General features: G+C 40.1%; 1 protein-coding gene across 1 annotated transcript in view; it reads right to left on the bottom strand.

Annotated features, from left to right (window-relative positions):
• Positions 1 to 458: 458 nt before the first annotated feature.
• The window catches only part of rras2 (RAS related 2), a 31,012-nt gene continuing 19,913 nt past the window's right edge, over positions 459 to 11,557 (bottom strand). Inside the window, exons 2-6 of the mRNA XM_010731041.3 lie at positions 6,894 to 6,981; positions 6,588 to 6,690; positions 4,973 to 5,081; positions 3,604 to 3,722; positions 459 to 2,492 (exon numbers count right to left, since the gene is read on the bottom strand). Of these exons, the coding sequence (XP_010729343.1) occupies positions 2,405 to 2,492; positions 3,604 to 3,722; positions 4,973 to 5,081; positions 6,588 to 6,690; positions 6,894 to 6,981 (507 nt within the window). The 3' untranslated portion in view covers positions 459 to 2,404. The remainder of the gene's footprint in view (positions 2,493 to 3,603; positions 3,723 to 4,972; positions 5,082 to 6,587; positions 6,691 to 6,893; positions 6,982 to 11,557) is intronic.

Here is an 11,557-nt window from a genome sequence, read left to right as displayed (position 1 = left end):
CTGACCAAGATGTGTGTTTGAACACAATAAGCAGCAGTAAAATGTACTATTATATTGTATAATAAAACACATTTGTTCTGTACAGGAGACCTGCACTGCGGCAACAATATTCAACAATAGGCCGAAGGTCTTTTGGGAATTTAAAAATCCAATAAATGAGGTCCCAAAACAAAAAGCAAACAGAGAGGAACATGCAGTTCATGTGCAACCAAAGTAGATTATAGATCTGAACCAACCAAAAGGATTGTAAAAAGATCTCAGAAAGGTCTTATTGTCATCTGAGATACGAGTGGTCATATTGATGATATAACACCGGCTGGAGTCATACTGTGAATAACAATGGGATACTGCCTCACTAATAGACTTGAGCGTTAAAGCTCACTGACAAAAGGCTTAGTTTGGAAAATTCAGGTTTGTGCAGCTTTTTGAATTAAAAAAAAAAGATCCTCTACCCCGTCTGGCTCAATGACAGATTTTATTTTAGCACCAAAAGCTACACACAGGGCAAAAGACACCGATATGGAAGAAAAAGAAAATGAAACAGTATGATTTTGGATGTACACTAGGATTTGCATTAAGATGGAAAGTGGGTATTTAAAATCTCAGTGATCATGGTAATTAATTTGTGTGGGTTTTAAGCTCCGATGTAAAGACCAGAATTATTTCTAAAAAAACGCTCCCACCCGTTTTACACTCCGAGCTGATGGTGAACGCCCCAAGATAAGTATATTCTCCATTATTCAGCCACAAAAGAAAAAAATATCCTTGCTCACATCTGGGTGACGAATCCAATTTTGAAAATTTGAGCCACCAGTCATGTTCAGTTTAACATAATCAAGAGAATTAAATATTCCTCTTTACATATATACACAGCTATGCTGTGAATGTGTATTCACTTATAAACATATAAAAATACTTGTCAACTAGTTTGATAAGAAAATAATGTATAAAAGTAGAGTAGAAACATTTTAATCAAGTCCATTACTTCAATCATCTGATTTTCTTGTTGTTTATATTACAAGATGATGATATGAAAACAAAACTGCAGTACTTCATTTGTATGCCTGAACAGAAGTACAGAAGTGGGAAGGCAGAACAGTATTTTGTGTCTGTGGTGATGAGAGCTCCACAGGTGGCAGGTCCGGTGAGTTCATGTCCCATTGGAGAAGGGCTTATTTAGGATGTGCATCTCAATGCTTCCACATGTCCTGGTTTTCCAGCTGACAGATCACTGGGGAGGGGGAAGGTTATGTAACAGAATAATTGAAGGACACAAAACAAATACATTGCCACTGTGTTATTGGAATGATATAACAGTTATTTGATCTATATTGTAGACTAAATGTTCGACAGAAAAGATTCATTACGCTGGAATGATCTGAACTGAACGGAGCTCTAAGAGCTTCTTGATTTGCAACAAATGGATTTGTTAACGTAACTTGTCAAGAGTTGAATAGAAAGCATACAGTGTTCAGTGTTTTAATCTGAAGTGTTGTTGTCAGAGATACACAATGTGCTACCAAAAAAAATGATCTACTGCTTCTTTAAAATCTGAAACAATGCATGATGTCCAATCTTGACTGAATCGCCACCTTGGAGGAAACAAATTCAGACAAAGTTGCTACTTCATGGCTTAGGATAAGAATCCTTCAATCTATAAGACTTAAAACCTAATACAGTAGACACTCCAGATTTGGCAATTGAGATGAAAGCAGAAACCACAGACAAAGTAAAGAATTCACTGCAGAATGCCAGAAAGTTCTATCATTGTAGCTTTAAGGGCTGTCTAGGCATATTTATATACATACTTATATATTCACTTTCATATATGTAAAACCAAACTCAACCTCACACACTGTACTGTGGTGATTTAATAGGTCATTAGAAATACACGTTGAAAATCACAACAAATGTCACATATGTACAGCAGATTAGCACATGGGAGTAAAGGTGGATATGGCACAACATACACAAAGCTTCATAAGATAATCTCTCTGCTCTGGTCAGACACTGGAAACTAAAGAAACTCATTAACATTCTGGATATATAGTTTTTCATTCAATCTCGGTAGCAAGTACAAATGTCACTACAAGGCAAGAGAAGTCCATCAAAGTACAAAACATTAATTTGTCAGGCTGATTTAAAAGGCAATGTTTAGTGTTGGGACTCTCTTGTGTGAATTAGTTTACGGCAGAAGGTAGAGTGGTGTTAAAATTTGGCATTGTCAGTTGTCCATAGTGATGTCCTGGGGACAGCAATTCCTGGTCAAAGTATCTCAGAAAAGGCTGTCTGAAGTCATGCACGTGGAGAAGGCAGCGGTCAGTCATCCACTTAGGATGTGATGTCAGGCAGAGTGGGTGGGGTGGAACAGAGTAGCTGCATGAGTTACAGTGATAAGGCCGACTCAGACGATCACACAATGGCAGCCGCTCTTGTCTTTCTCTTTTCTTGTAGGTTCTGGCGAAGGTGGACATTCCTGTTCTTGGAATTTCCTGGGAGATGGGAGAGAGCAAAAGTATCATGACACACTGGACTGTGCACTTTTGAGATCCATCTTTTTGTTTTTCTAAAAAACAAAAATGATAAACAGTATATTTTATGTCTTCATTATTGGTTTTTAAAAAGCTCTGAAAACAGAATCAACTGAATTAAGAAAAGCTTTGGTCATTTTTCTGAAATTTCCATCTGTGCTGTTCAATCTCTGCTTTTATCTCTGAAAGAGTGGATCGTTCAGCTGAACGTACAATAGGTGGTGCTCTACCCTGACTAAAAGACATCCATACCAGATGCTGCAAGAATAAAGCCGGGAGAATCATAGAGGATCCTGACCACACGGGTAATGGCCTTTTCTCCCTGCTGCGATCAGAAAGAAGGTTCCGGATACTCTGGGCCAGCACTGAGGGAGGAGCTTTGGCCCTCAGGCCTACTGCTGCTTATTCCTCATTGCTATTGTTGTTGTTGTTTTTGTTGTTATATAAAAATTCTCACTAAATGCTATTATTACCTATTTAGCTTTATTGAGGATGTATAGAAGGAGGTCATGGAAATACAATTTACTGTAATTGTCCTCTTATAATAACAGGTGATAAATAAACTGAATCTACCTGTATCTGAATTTAGCAATATCTTAATTAAAACATGATAACAGTTGTGAGGTTGTTTGCTCATGTTGCCAGGCGACTGTGAATCAAATCTAATCAAACCACATCCACGGTTTTTAAATGTAAACCTCTTAATAAATAATACCATATATAATATAATATAATATAATAATATATATAATATAATAAAAAATGATTGCCCCTCGGTTTTACTGTTGTTTAAATAGTCATCATTTTTTTGGTTAGCTGACAGTACAGACATGATAGATGACAGGAGTGTTGCAAATCATGGTCAGTGATTTAATCCCGAGGCCACTAAGGTGGCCCCAGGGCACACTTGAGTTGTGCATATTTAATGTTACAGCAGCATGTGTAACCATTCACTTCACTGTGTTATGCATAATCAACAGTTATTTATGAAGTGCTTCAATGTTCATCTTTTTAAACACCGTTAAGTCACTGAAAGATCCACATGATGACAAAAAGATTATAAATCACCTACCTGATTACTCTAACCAGCTCGTGGAAAGCCTGGTCTACGTTCATACGGATTTTGGCTGAAGCCTCCATATATGTGACCTTCAATTGTCTGGCCAGTTGCTGGCCCTCTTCAATAGTTACCTGAGGAAGAGAAGAGAATAATGACTCAAACTTGAATGTAAACTGAGATTTGGGACATGTAAAAGCATTTTCCACAGTCCCTCAAAACAAACTATGTATTTAGGACATACAAACAATAGCTAGAGTGTGAGCGAACATGGACTCATTCACTAACTGAGAATGTGACAATCCTATGATCTGAGGTTTCCTGTTTCACCTAAAGTGACCATATAAAGAAAAAAAAAAAAACTACAGCTCCTATAGGGTATTCATCTCAGCTCATTGATAACACAATCCAAGCATACTGATGTATGCTACAATCCTTTCATTTGTAGCATACATTTGTAGCATACAAATATAAGCTTGTATGTTGAATACCACATGTTCAGACCTTTATAATAACAGTGAAAGCGCTTGACTCTCCAGTTTAGCTCCTTTTCTCAGTGAAAATAGATTCAAACATGACAATATTAAAAATGTACATTCCCAATTCCAACATTTTCTCTAAACCTTCATAATATAGTACACTGTGAGACAATTTTGTTAATTCACACCAAAAATGCAGTATTCTTAAACTCATATACTATACATCTGGTACACAGCTGGAATCTACCCCCAGCTGCTTGTACCTATAATCTGGACCTGAATAATGTAAAAAGTCATTCCTTCCAAAGCAACAGAGCAGTTCAATGTGAAATACTGACCTACTTTTGAAGACGTTGATCTATGGATTGTTTTACGAATATTACTGATATGTGTGTTTGTCAAATGAACTGTTTAAAGTTGAAGATGCAGCAAATCAATTCACACTAAACATCCTTTAGTAATCATGTTTAGGGCTTCTCTTACAGAGAGATACCATCAAGTTGACAAGTAAGCCTTGAAATGCTGATGTCAGTGAATAAAACTCATTTGTAGTAATTAACTAGATGTGGCTGTAAGGCTCCTTTTCGCCATAAGGGGGCGGTGTGGATTCACAACAGGAAGTGACAAGCCACTGCATACCAACAGCAAGAAAATTCATCGTTTCATCACACTCCTTTTTCTCTCCATCCATCCTCCCCTCCTGACACCACCATTTCTACAGCCTCTTTTATTCTTTCACTCACATCCTGTTGTATTTTCGCAGCTAGCTGCAGCTGCAACGCTTGCTTCCACTTTCAAATATGCAAATGTGACTCCTCCAGACTGGTTGATATTATCTCTTCAGATGATCAAAATGAATGTTTGCCAGTCAGCGGGTAAAGATCTCTGCAATCGGTTGGACTTACTTGTCTCTGTAGTTCCAGATCTGCTTTATTTCCTACAAGGATCATAGGGAATTCATCTCTGTCTTTCACTCGGAGAATTTGTCTTTGGAATTTGTAGATTTCTTCAAAGCTGTGAAACATATCACATGTGGCATTATGTGGTGTTTTCTGCACAAACAGGCCATAAAATACTTCATTTTTAGCACAGATTCGTCTAATTTTACCATACATTCATCCCCCAACCACCCACCCACCCACCCACCCACACAAACAAACCCATCACCCAGAAATTGTAGTCATCGCCACTGTGAATCAGACTGAAGGGTTGAACATGTCAGAGGAAGGAAGTGAGAAAGAAAAGTCAGCCACGCTATTACAAAAACATCAAAATGTGTTTGTCAGACGCTCTGCTCTGTGCATTAACATGACCGTTGTCCTACTATAATATAAATGTCATGTGCACTTTTTCAACCAAATAACAAATAAAAATGTCAAGAGACCAGAATGCAACCACAATGCCGAGACGGCATTCCAGCCACGGGCCCACAGACAGCTTGGTGAGCACATAGTAAATCTGGAAAGACTTGACTAATATAAATGGAGGAAGGAAAGACTGTTTACAACATAAACATTGGGAGGGGGCAGTGAGTGGGGGCAGGGGAATGTAGCTCACTGCACTCCCGGGCAAGGACACAAAGACAGGAGACTGACTACAAGAAGAATACTATAAAGTATAATATTAAGGATATTTAAAGTGTGACATAAGCTCTGACTCGTCACACAGAAGTAAAATCATTTTATTTTATTTCTACGATATATTAATGAAATTAAAAACTTTTTTGATGCGCAAAAAAGACAATGAATGTTTTTACATTCAGTAATTATCTCTCTATATCGTAGTTTCATTGGTCGTGGCGGAGTCCGCCATTTCTATGCTTGATTAACTATGTAAGAAAGATTCATTGGACAACAAATGCATGAAACCCAGTACAATTTGATCTGCACTGTTTTCTGTTCACTCTCTTTATTAAAAACAGCCTGAGTTTGTTTGGATGTGCCGTGAACACCAGTTGCTTCTGACAAAGTGGCAGCAGAAAGAGTGTTTGCTGTAGTATTGAATACAGGTGTCACCAAATGAACCCAGGACTGAAATACTGAAGATCCACATGGTCTGATAATATCATATACTCTGTATTCTCATACATTCTGTATTGCGTTACACCTTTTGATGGAAGCTGTTTGATGTTTACGCTAAGTGAAACACTCAAACACAAGATTGTCTTCTATGATTGCGCCATTACATCGAGTGGAAATATTCTAGTTATCAGCTTTAAATAGAAGCTACGGTGCACGAATATGTGAATTCAAGAGAACAGGATGAGGGAGGAAGTGTTGAGAACAAAAGAAAATGACAACGAGAACAACAGCGAGTAGGGTCCGGAAGTACAAGCGGCAACAAGTGAGAGTATGGGTGCAAAATTTATGGTTTTTAGTTGAGTCAGAGGCAGCGGAGGGGAGAAAGCAAGTGTGTAATTGTGAACAGTAAACAGAGGAGTGCAGACAGAAAGAAAGAGAGCAAGACGTAAAGAGGAGTGTGTAGCTGTGGAGTTTGCACATGGCGAGAACTGTCACTCACCTTCCTCTGTCAGTGACTGAGAAGACGAGCAGGAAGCCCTCCCCTGTCCTCATGTATTGTTCTCTCATGGCTCCAAACTCTTCCTGTCCAGCCGTGTCGAGGACTAGAGAGCACACACACACACACACACGACACAAATCAGACACATGCACAATAACTTGCAGCCAATTAGACCTTTTCAATCAGTTCATCACGTACGATAGAATTCTTTAGATACATACAAAATAACCTATGTGTGCATCTGTAACCGTCTTTCTCTGTGTGTGTATTTACTCGGGTTGTGTTTGTTCAGCAAAGTGCACTTACTGTCGAGCCTGGCCGCTCTTTCGTCAATCACACACTGCTTAGTATAGGAGTCTTCAATTGTGGGGTCATAGTCGGTGACAAAGTACGACTGCAGGAGACAAAAAAGAAACCGTCAGTGTCTGGTGTCTGTACATTATGTCATGTTGAGACACAAGCGGTGTCCCAGTTACATACTAACTGTGCCCAGAATTCACTATACACTGCAAGAAACCAACACGCTGTTATATACTAACAGGAAATGAAGCGATCCTCTGCCAATTGCACTTAGAAAAAAAAGACAAAAACATGTTTTTCCAAAAGATTATTATATTCTTTTGTCTTCTGAGCTGTTTCAACAATATTCACATTCCCCCCCCTTTTTGCAGCTGTGCGCAGATCTTCCATTTCCTTTGTGTATTGTACGTTGGGAGAACAGTGTCCGTCAACAGCACACTCGAATACGTCAGTTTTTAGTCTGCAGAGTGTACTTTATTTTGTCACAGCATGTATATAGTGAATGCTGCTCCGAGTGTGCTGTGGATTTGAGACACAGCTGCAGCTTCTAAATGAATGGACATGAGGACAAACAGCTACTCTGTCCTTGTTTTTGGTTCAAACAGCGCAGACAGGTAGACGCACCGTCTGTCTGTGTGCAGACACTTGTGAACTAAATATTCCCTCAAACGCCAACCTCTACTTAGTTTCAGACAGCAGGCTGTGTTTTCATGCTAATAACACATTTCCTCAGTTGCAGCACTCACACCACTCGCTCCTGAGGGCTTTGATTCTTTCATTCTGGGGCCAATATCTGGTCTCCTAGTAACCTAAACTGGAAGGGTGGGGCAGTGAGCCGGAAGGAGGAGGAGTCATGCATTTTTTACATTTTTCCCATGTTTTGTAGTTCTCTCCCTCCTCGGGGACTAGTTAAGTGGTGACAGCTGAGGGGAGTGCTCGAGGGCTGTCAAACCAACACCCTAAAACACAAGAGCGATCACGAGAACAGAAAATCCAGACAAGGTTCTCTGTCGTTCTGACAAGATAAAATTAAACGTTTACAGTTACAGTCATGTCGCTTGGGTGTGAAACTGTGTGTTGTTTCACGCAGTGACGCGCAGGCCTTACACTGCTTATTTGCTGTTGTTTGCCTGCCAGAGACACATGAGACAGCTTGCATTATGTATACTAGATGTCACATCTCGTCACTCTTAAAGTATAAAAGAAACCAGTCAGAAATGCCTTATGATATGATATGTTTGAGGTTATTTAGAAACCGTGTCACCAATTTCAACTGCAAGCAACAAATATTTTCATTGTTCATGTGCACATTATTGTCTTGATGAGTCATTTGAGCTCTAAAATGTCAGGTAATAGTGAAAAATGTTGTTTGAATGTTTGAATAACTAAATGTAATGGATAAAATATCAGCAAGAGCCTCAAAGATCCAGTCATGGTGAAGCTCTAATTCTTATATGTGAACATTTCTAATTCCAACTTATTGTCTCTTGTCTCCTCCGCATCCATATTTTTTTCCGTCTCACCTGCAGCTCTCTGTTGCTCTTTCCCTCTCCTGTCGCTCTGCAGCATGCAAGTATGCTGCCCTATGTCACATTCACTCATCACTGTTCAATAATTCATCAGTATTAGTGTGTATCCTAGAATGTGCTCCACTGCACTGCACTGCCTTCAGACGACCAGACAGACAGAGAGAGACAGAGAGAGAGAGAGAGGGAAAAAAAGCTGCTTGTGTTTCTTGTTCCTCCCACCACCACCGCTCTCCCAGCCGTAGCTTCAGCAGCACGTGACCTCAGCTTCCCGTCAACCTCTTATTCCTATTCTGTCATCCTCGGGCAGCCGCATTGAGCACCGCACTCCTCTGGCTATTGCTCCCCTCCCTCCACATGCATGGGTAGTGTAGCTGCTGCTGAACTCTGTTCTGGCTGAGCTGATTCTCTCAGAGCCGTTTCCCGTGATAGATGAGGCTGTTTTGCAGTGCCAGCAGCACCAGAGCCAGCACTAACAGGGCTGAAGCTCGACCTGGCTTTAGCTGACCGGCGAAAGAGCAATGGGCTAGGTGAAGGAGTAGAACATGACTCAGGAGGACTGCCGGTATGTATGACATAAGCCAGCCTGAGTCATGTTCAGTAATGTGGCATATAAACCCTTATATTAGTCCATGATTTCATCAAATGTAACACATTCATCAAACACAGTGAATCAGGCTGTATGACTCACTTAGAGCTGCCCCGGACCTACAAGCCACAAGTACATCTGCCACCTGCAACTAGGGCAGGGTATCAAACCTCAGTATGTTTTGACCACAGTTTTTACATATCCTTTGACCAGATGTTTTCTGATTGAAGTCATAACATCATCGTACACTATTCTGATAGGGCAAAGTTCTTGTACGGCTATATTACAGAAGCAGAAAACAAGAAAAAATGCTGCAAAGATTAATTGATTATCAAACCAGTTTAAGTCAATGTAGAACCTCTGGGTGTGATACTGAAACTCAAGTATCATATTGACATGAGTAAGGAAAAAAATTCAAACGATATCTGACACTTTTTCAAGAACGGCTGTGACATCAGTGGCCAGACTATCACAGGTATTTAAGGAGGGGACAGACGGATTCCTAGACAGATTTTTATGAAAACATTGGACAGCTGTCATAAGGAGACAGCTGACACCGAGTGGGCCCAACAGTTCAATTCATTAAGTGTGAGTGTAGTTTGGACTGTACATACAAACACACACAAACACACAGATGGTCCACAGTGGCGTGTGTGTGCACTAGATCTTTAAACATTCGCTGCTAAATGACCTCCTCTCAAATAAATTATCCAACTGCAGCGCAAGCTGCCGAGGCATTTACAGCAGGAGTGGTTCTACAGCGACTTTGCAAAGCTTGAGCTGCTATTTAGACAAAGCCAACATGATTCAAGCTTCTTGTTAGACTAGTGCTGACATGATCCCCATCCTGGGTGTGTGTGTGTATTTGTGAGCTGGAAAACCTGGATTATTACATCCTCGAATTTTCTGCTCAGCAGCAATCAAAATCGGTTTATTTAAAGTGGACTATCAAACCAAGACTTTCTAAGTACATCACTGGACAAAGAGGCAACACAAATAGGTTTTTATAAAATCAAAAATAAAATAAAAAAATACAACAAAAGCCTGCAGATCTAAGCTGCAGTACAGTTTAGATGTTGGTGGCAAGGTGGGTCAGGCCACACTCAGCCCCGGTCAGCTCAGCAGGAAGGAAACTCCACCTCTGCAGCAGGCAGCTGGCCTGGACCGAGCCTACGGGTGGTGGTGATGTCACAGACGACATGTTCCCATACCACGCCCACCTAACCTAAGTCCAAACCTGTCACTCGGTTCCCCTCCAGCATTCCAGCCATACATCCCAGCCCTCCACCCACACACACACACACACAGCACACGCACGCTCACACCAGGAAAACATTAGAGGCCTGTTTTCACCATGAATACAGGGTGGTGCAGTGCAGCTTTTTGTGCCGGGCTGTTCTGTATCTGGATGCTGTCTGTGAAGTTACCACACAAAGAATAAAGAATAAGGACATAACTAGTGATTATTTTAGTTACTGTCGTGATTATTATTTTAGATAAACCAGTTAATAATTCAGTCTCTAAAGTGCCAATAAAGAAGGAAAGATACAAACACATTCCCAAAATCTTGCTGTCTGGCTTCATATAATACATCCTCACTCTTTAGCATGGGAGTTGAACAAACAGTAGGAACACCATGCTCTAACAGAAAGCATAGAAAAGGTGGCAAACACAACCCAATTTTGTGACATTAGATATTATCAACTGATATCATTATGTAATGCCTGGCCATGACAGATAAAGAAGATAATCAACAAGAAATCAGGGCAGTGAGAGACAAACTGAAACGCTCTTTGAACAGGCTACAGGTAGCTCAGACCAAAGCAGCTTGCAGAGCTCTCCACTGCCCATATCAACGAGTACAATGAATAATCATTTGGTTTGGTTAAGTGTAAAAAGCAGGCTGCATTATGCTTGAATCTGCTTCATTAAAAATATCATACTAACTAAAACCAGAGAAATACCTTATACTACCCTATTTTTTTTTCTAGACAGACATAATTATTACTGTGCACTCATCAGAGGGCTGTTTTCTGTCGACTCCGTGCAGAACCAGTTTAATACAGAAAACAGTTCATTACCAAACACAGGTTGGTGGCATAACATTTATGAAAATAATGTTTAACAACATGTTTAAACAAGTTAAGATTATACTTCTTTTACACAAGGACTAGTGAAGTCCATTGCTGGTTGTTATTTTTCAGTCATTTTATTTAGCCAAATGACATCCACTGACAGTTTTGGTGAGTTTTACTTTGTTTCTGCCTGAGAGAAAAACTTGAATTCAGAAGGTGCACAGTTATATTTTTCTGTTTAATAACTTGACATCTTGTCAGTTTATTTTGTTTAATTCCCACCACTTGCAAACCACCTCCACAAATCACAATCCCCAGTTGTTGACTATTGATGATTATCATCCCTATGGTAGCAAAGAGAGGATGCACTGGGGTTTCCACTCTGGTGGACAAAGTTGTGTGTGATGTGGTCAAGGACGCGCTGATGAGCAGATACAGGTTAGATACACTTGGTAGATATCTTGCATGGCCACATGATCT

The sequence above is a fragment of the Larimichthys crocea genome, chromosome VIII, assembly GCF_000972845.2.
Source record: "Larimichthys crocea isolate SSNF chromosome VIII, L_crocea_2.0, whole genome shotgun sequence".
Taxonomy (NCBI): Eukaryota; Metazoa; Chordata; class Actinopteri; family Sciaenidae; genus Larimichthys; species Larimichthys crocea.
This window is presented reverse-complemented; position numbering and strand designations above follow the sequence as displayed.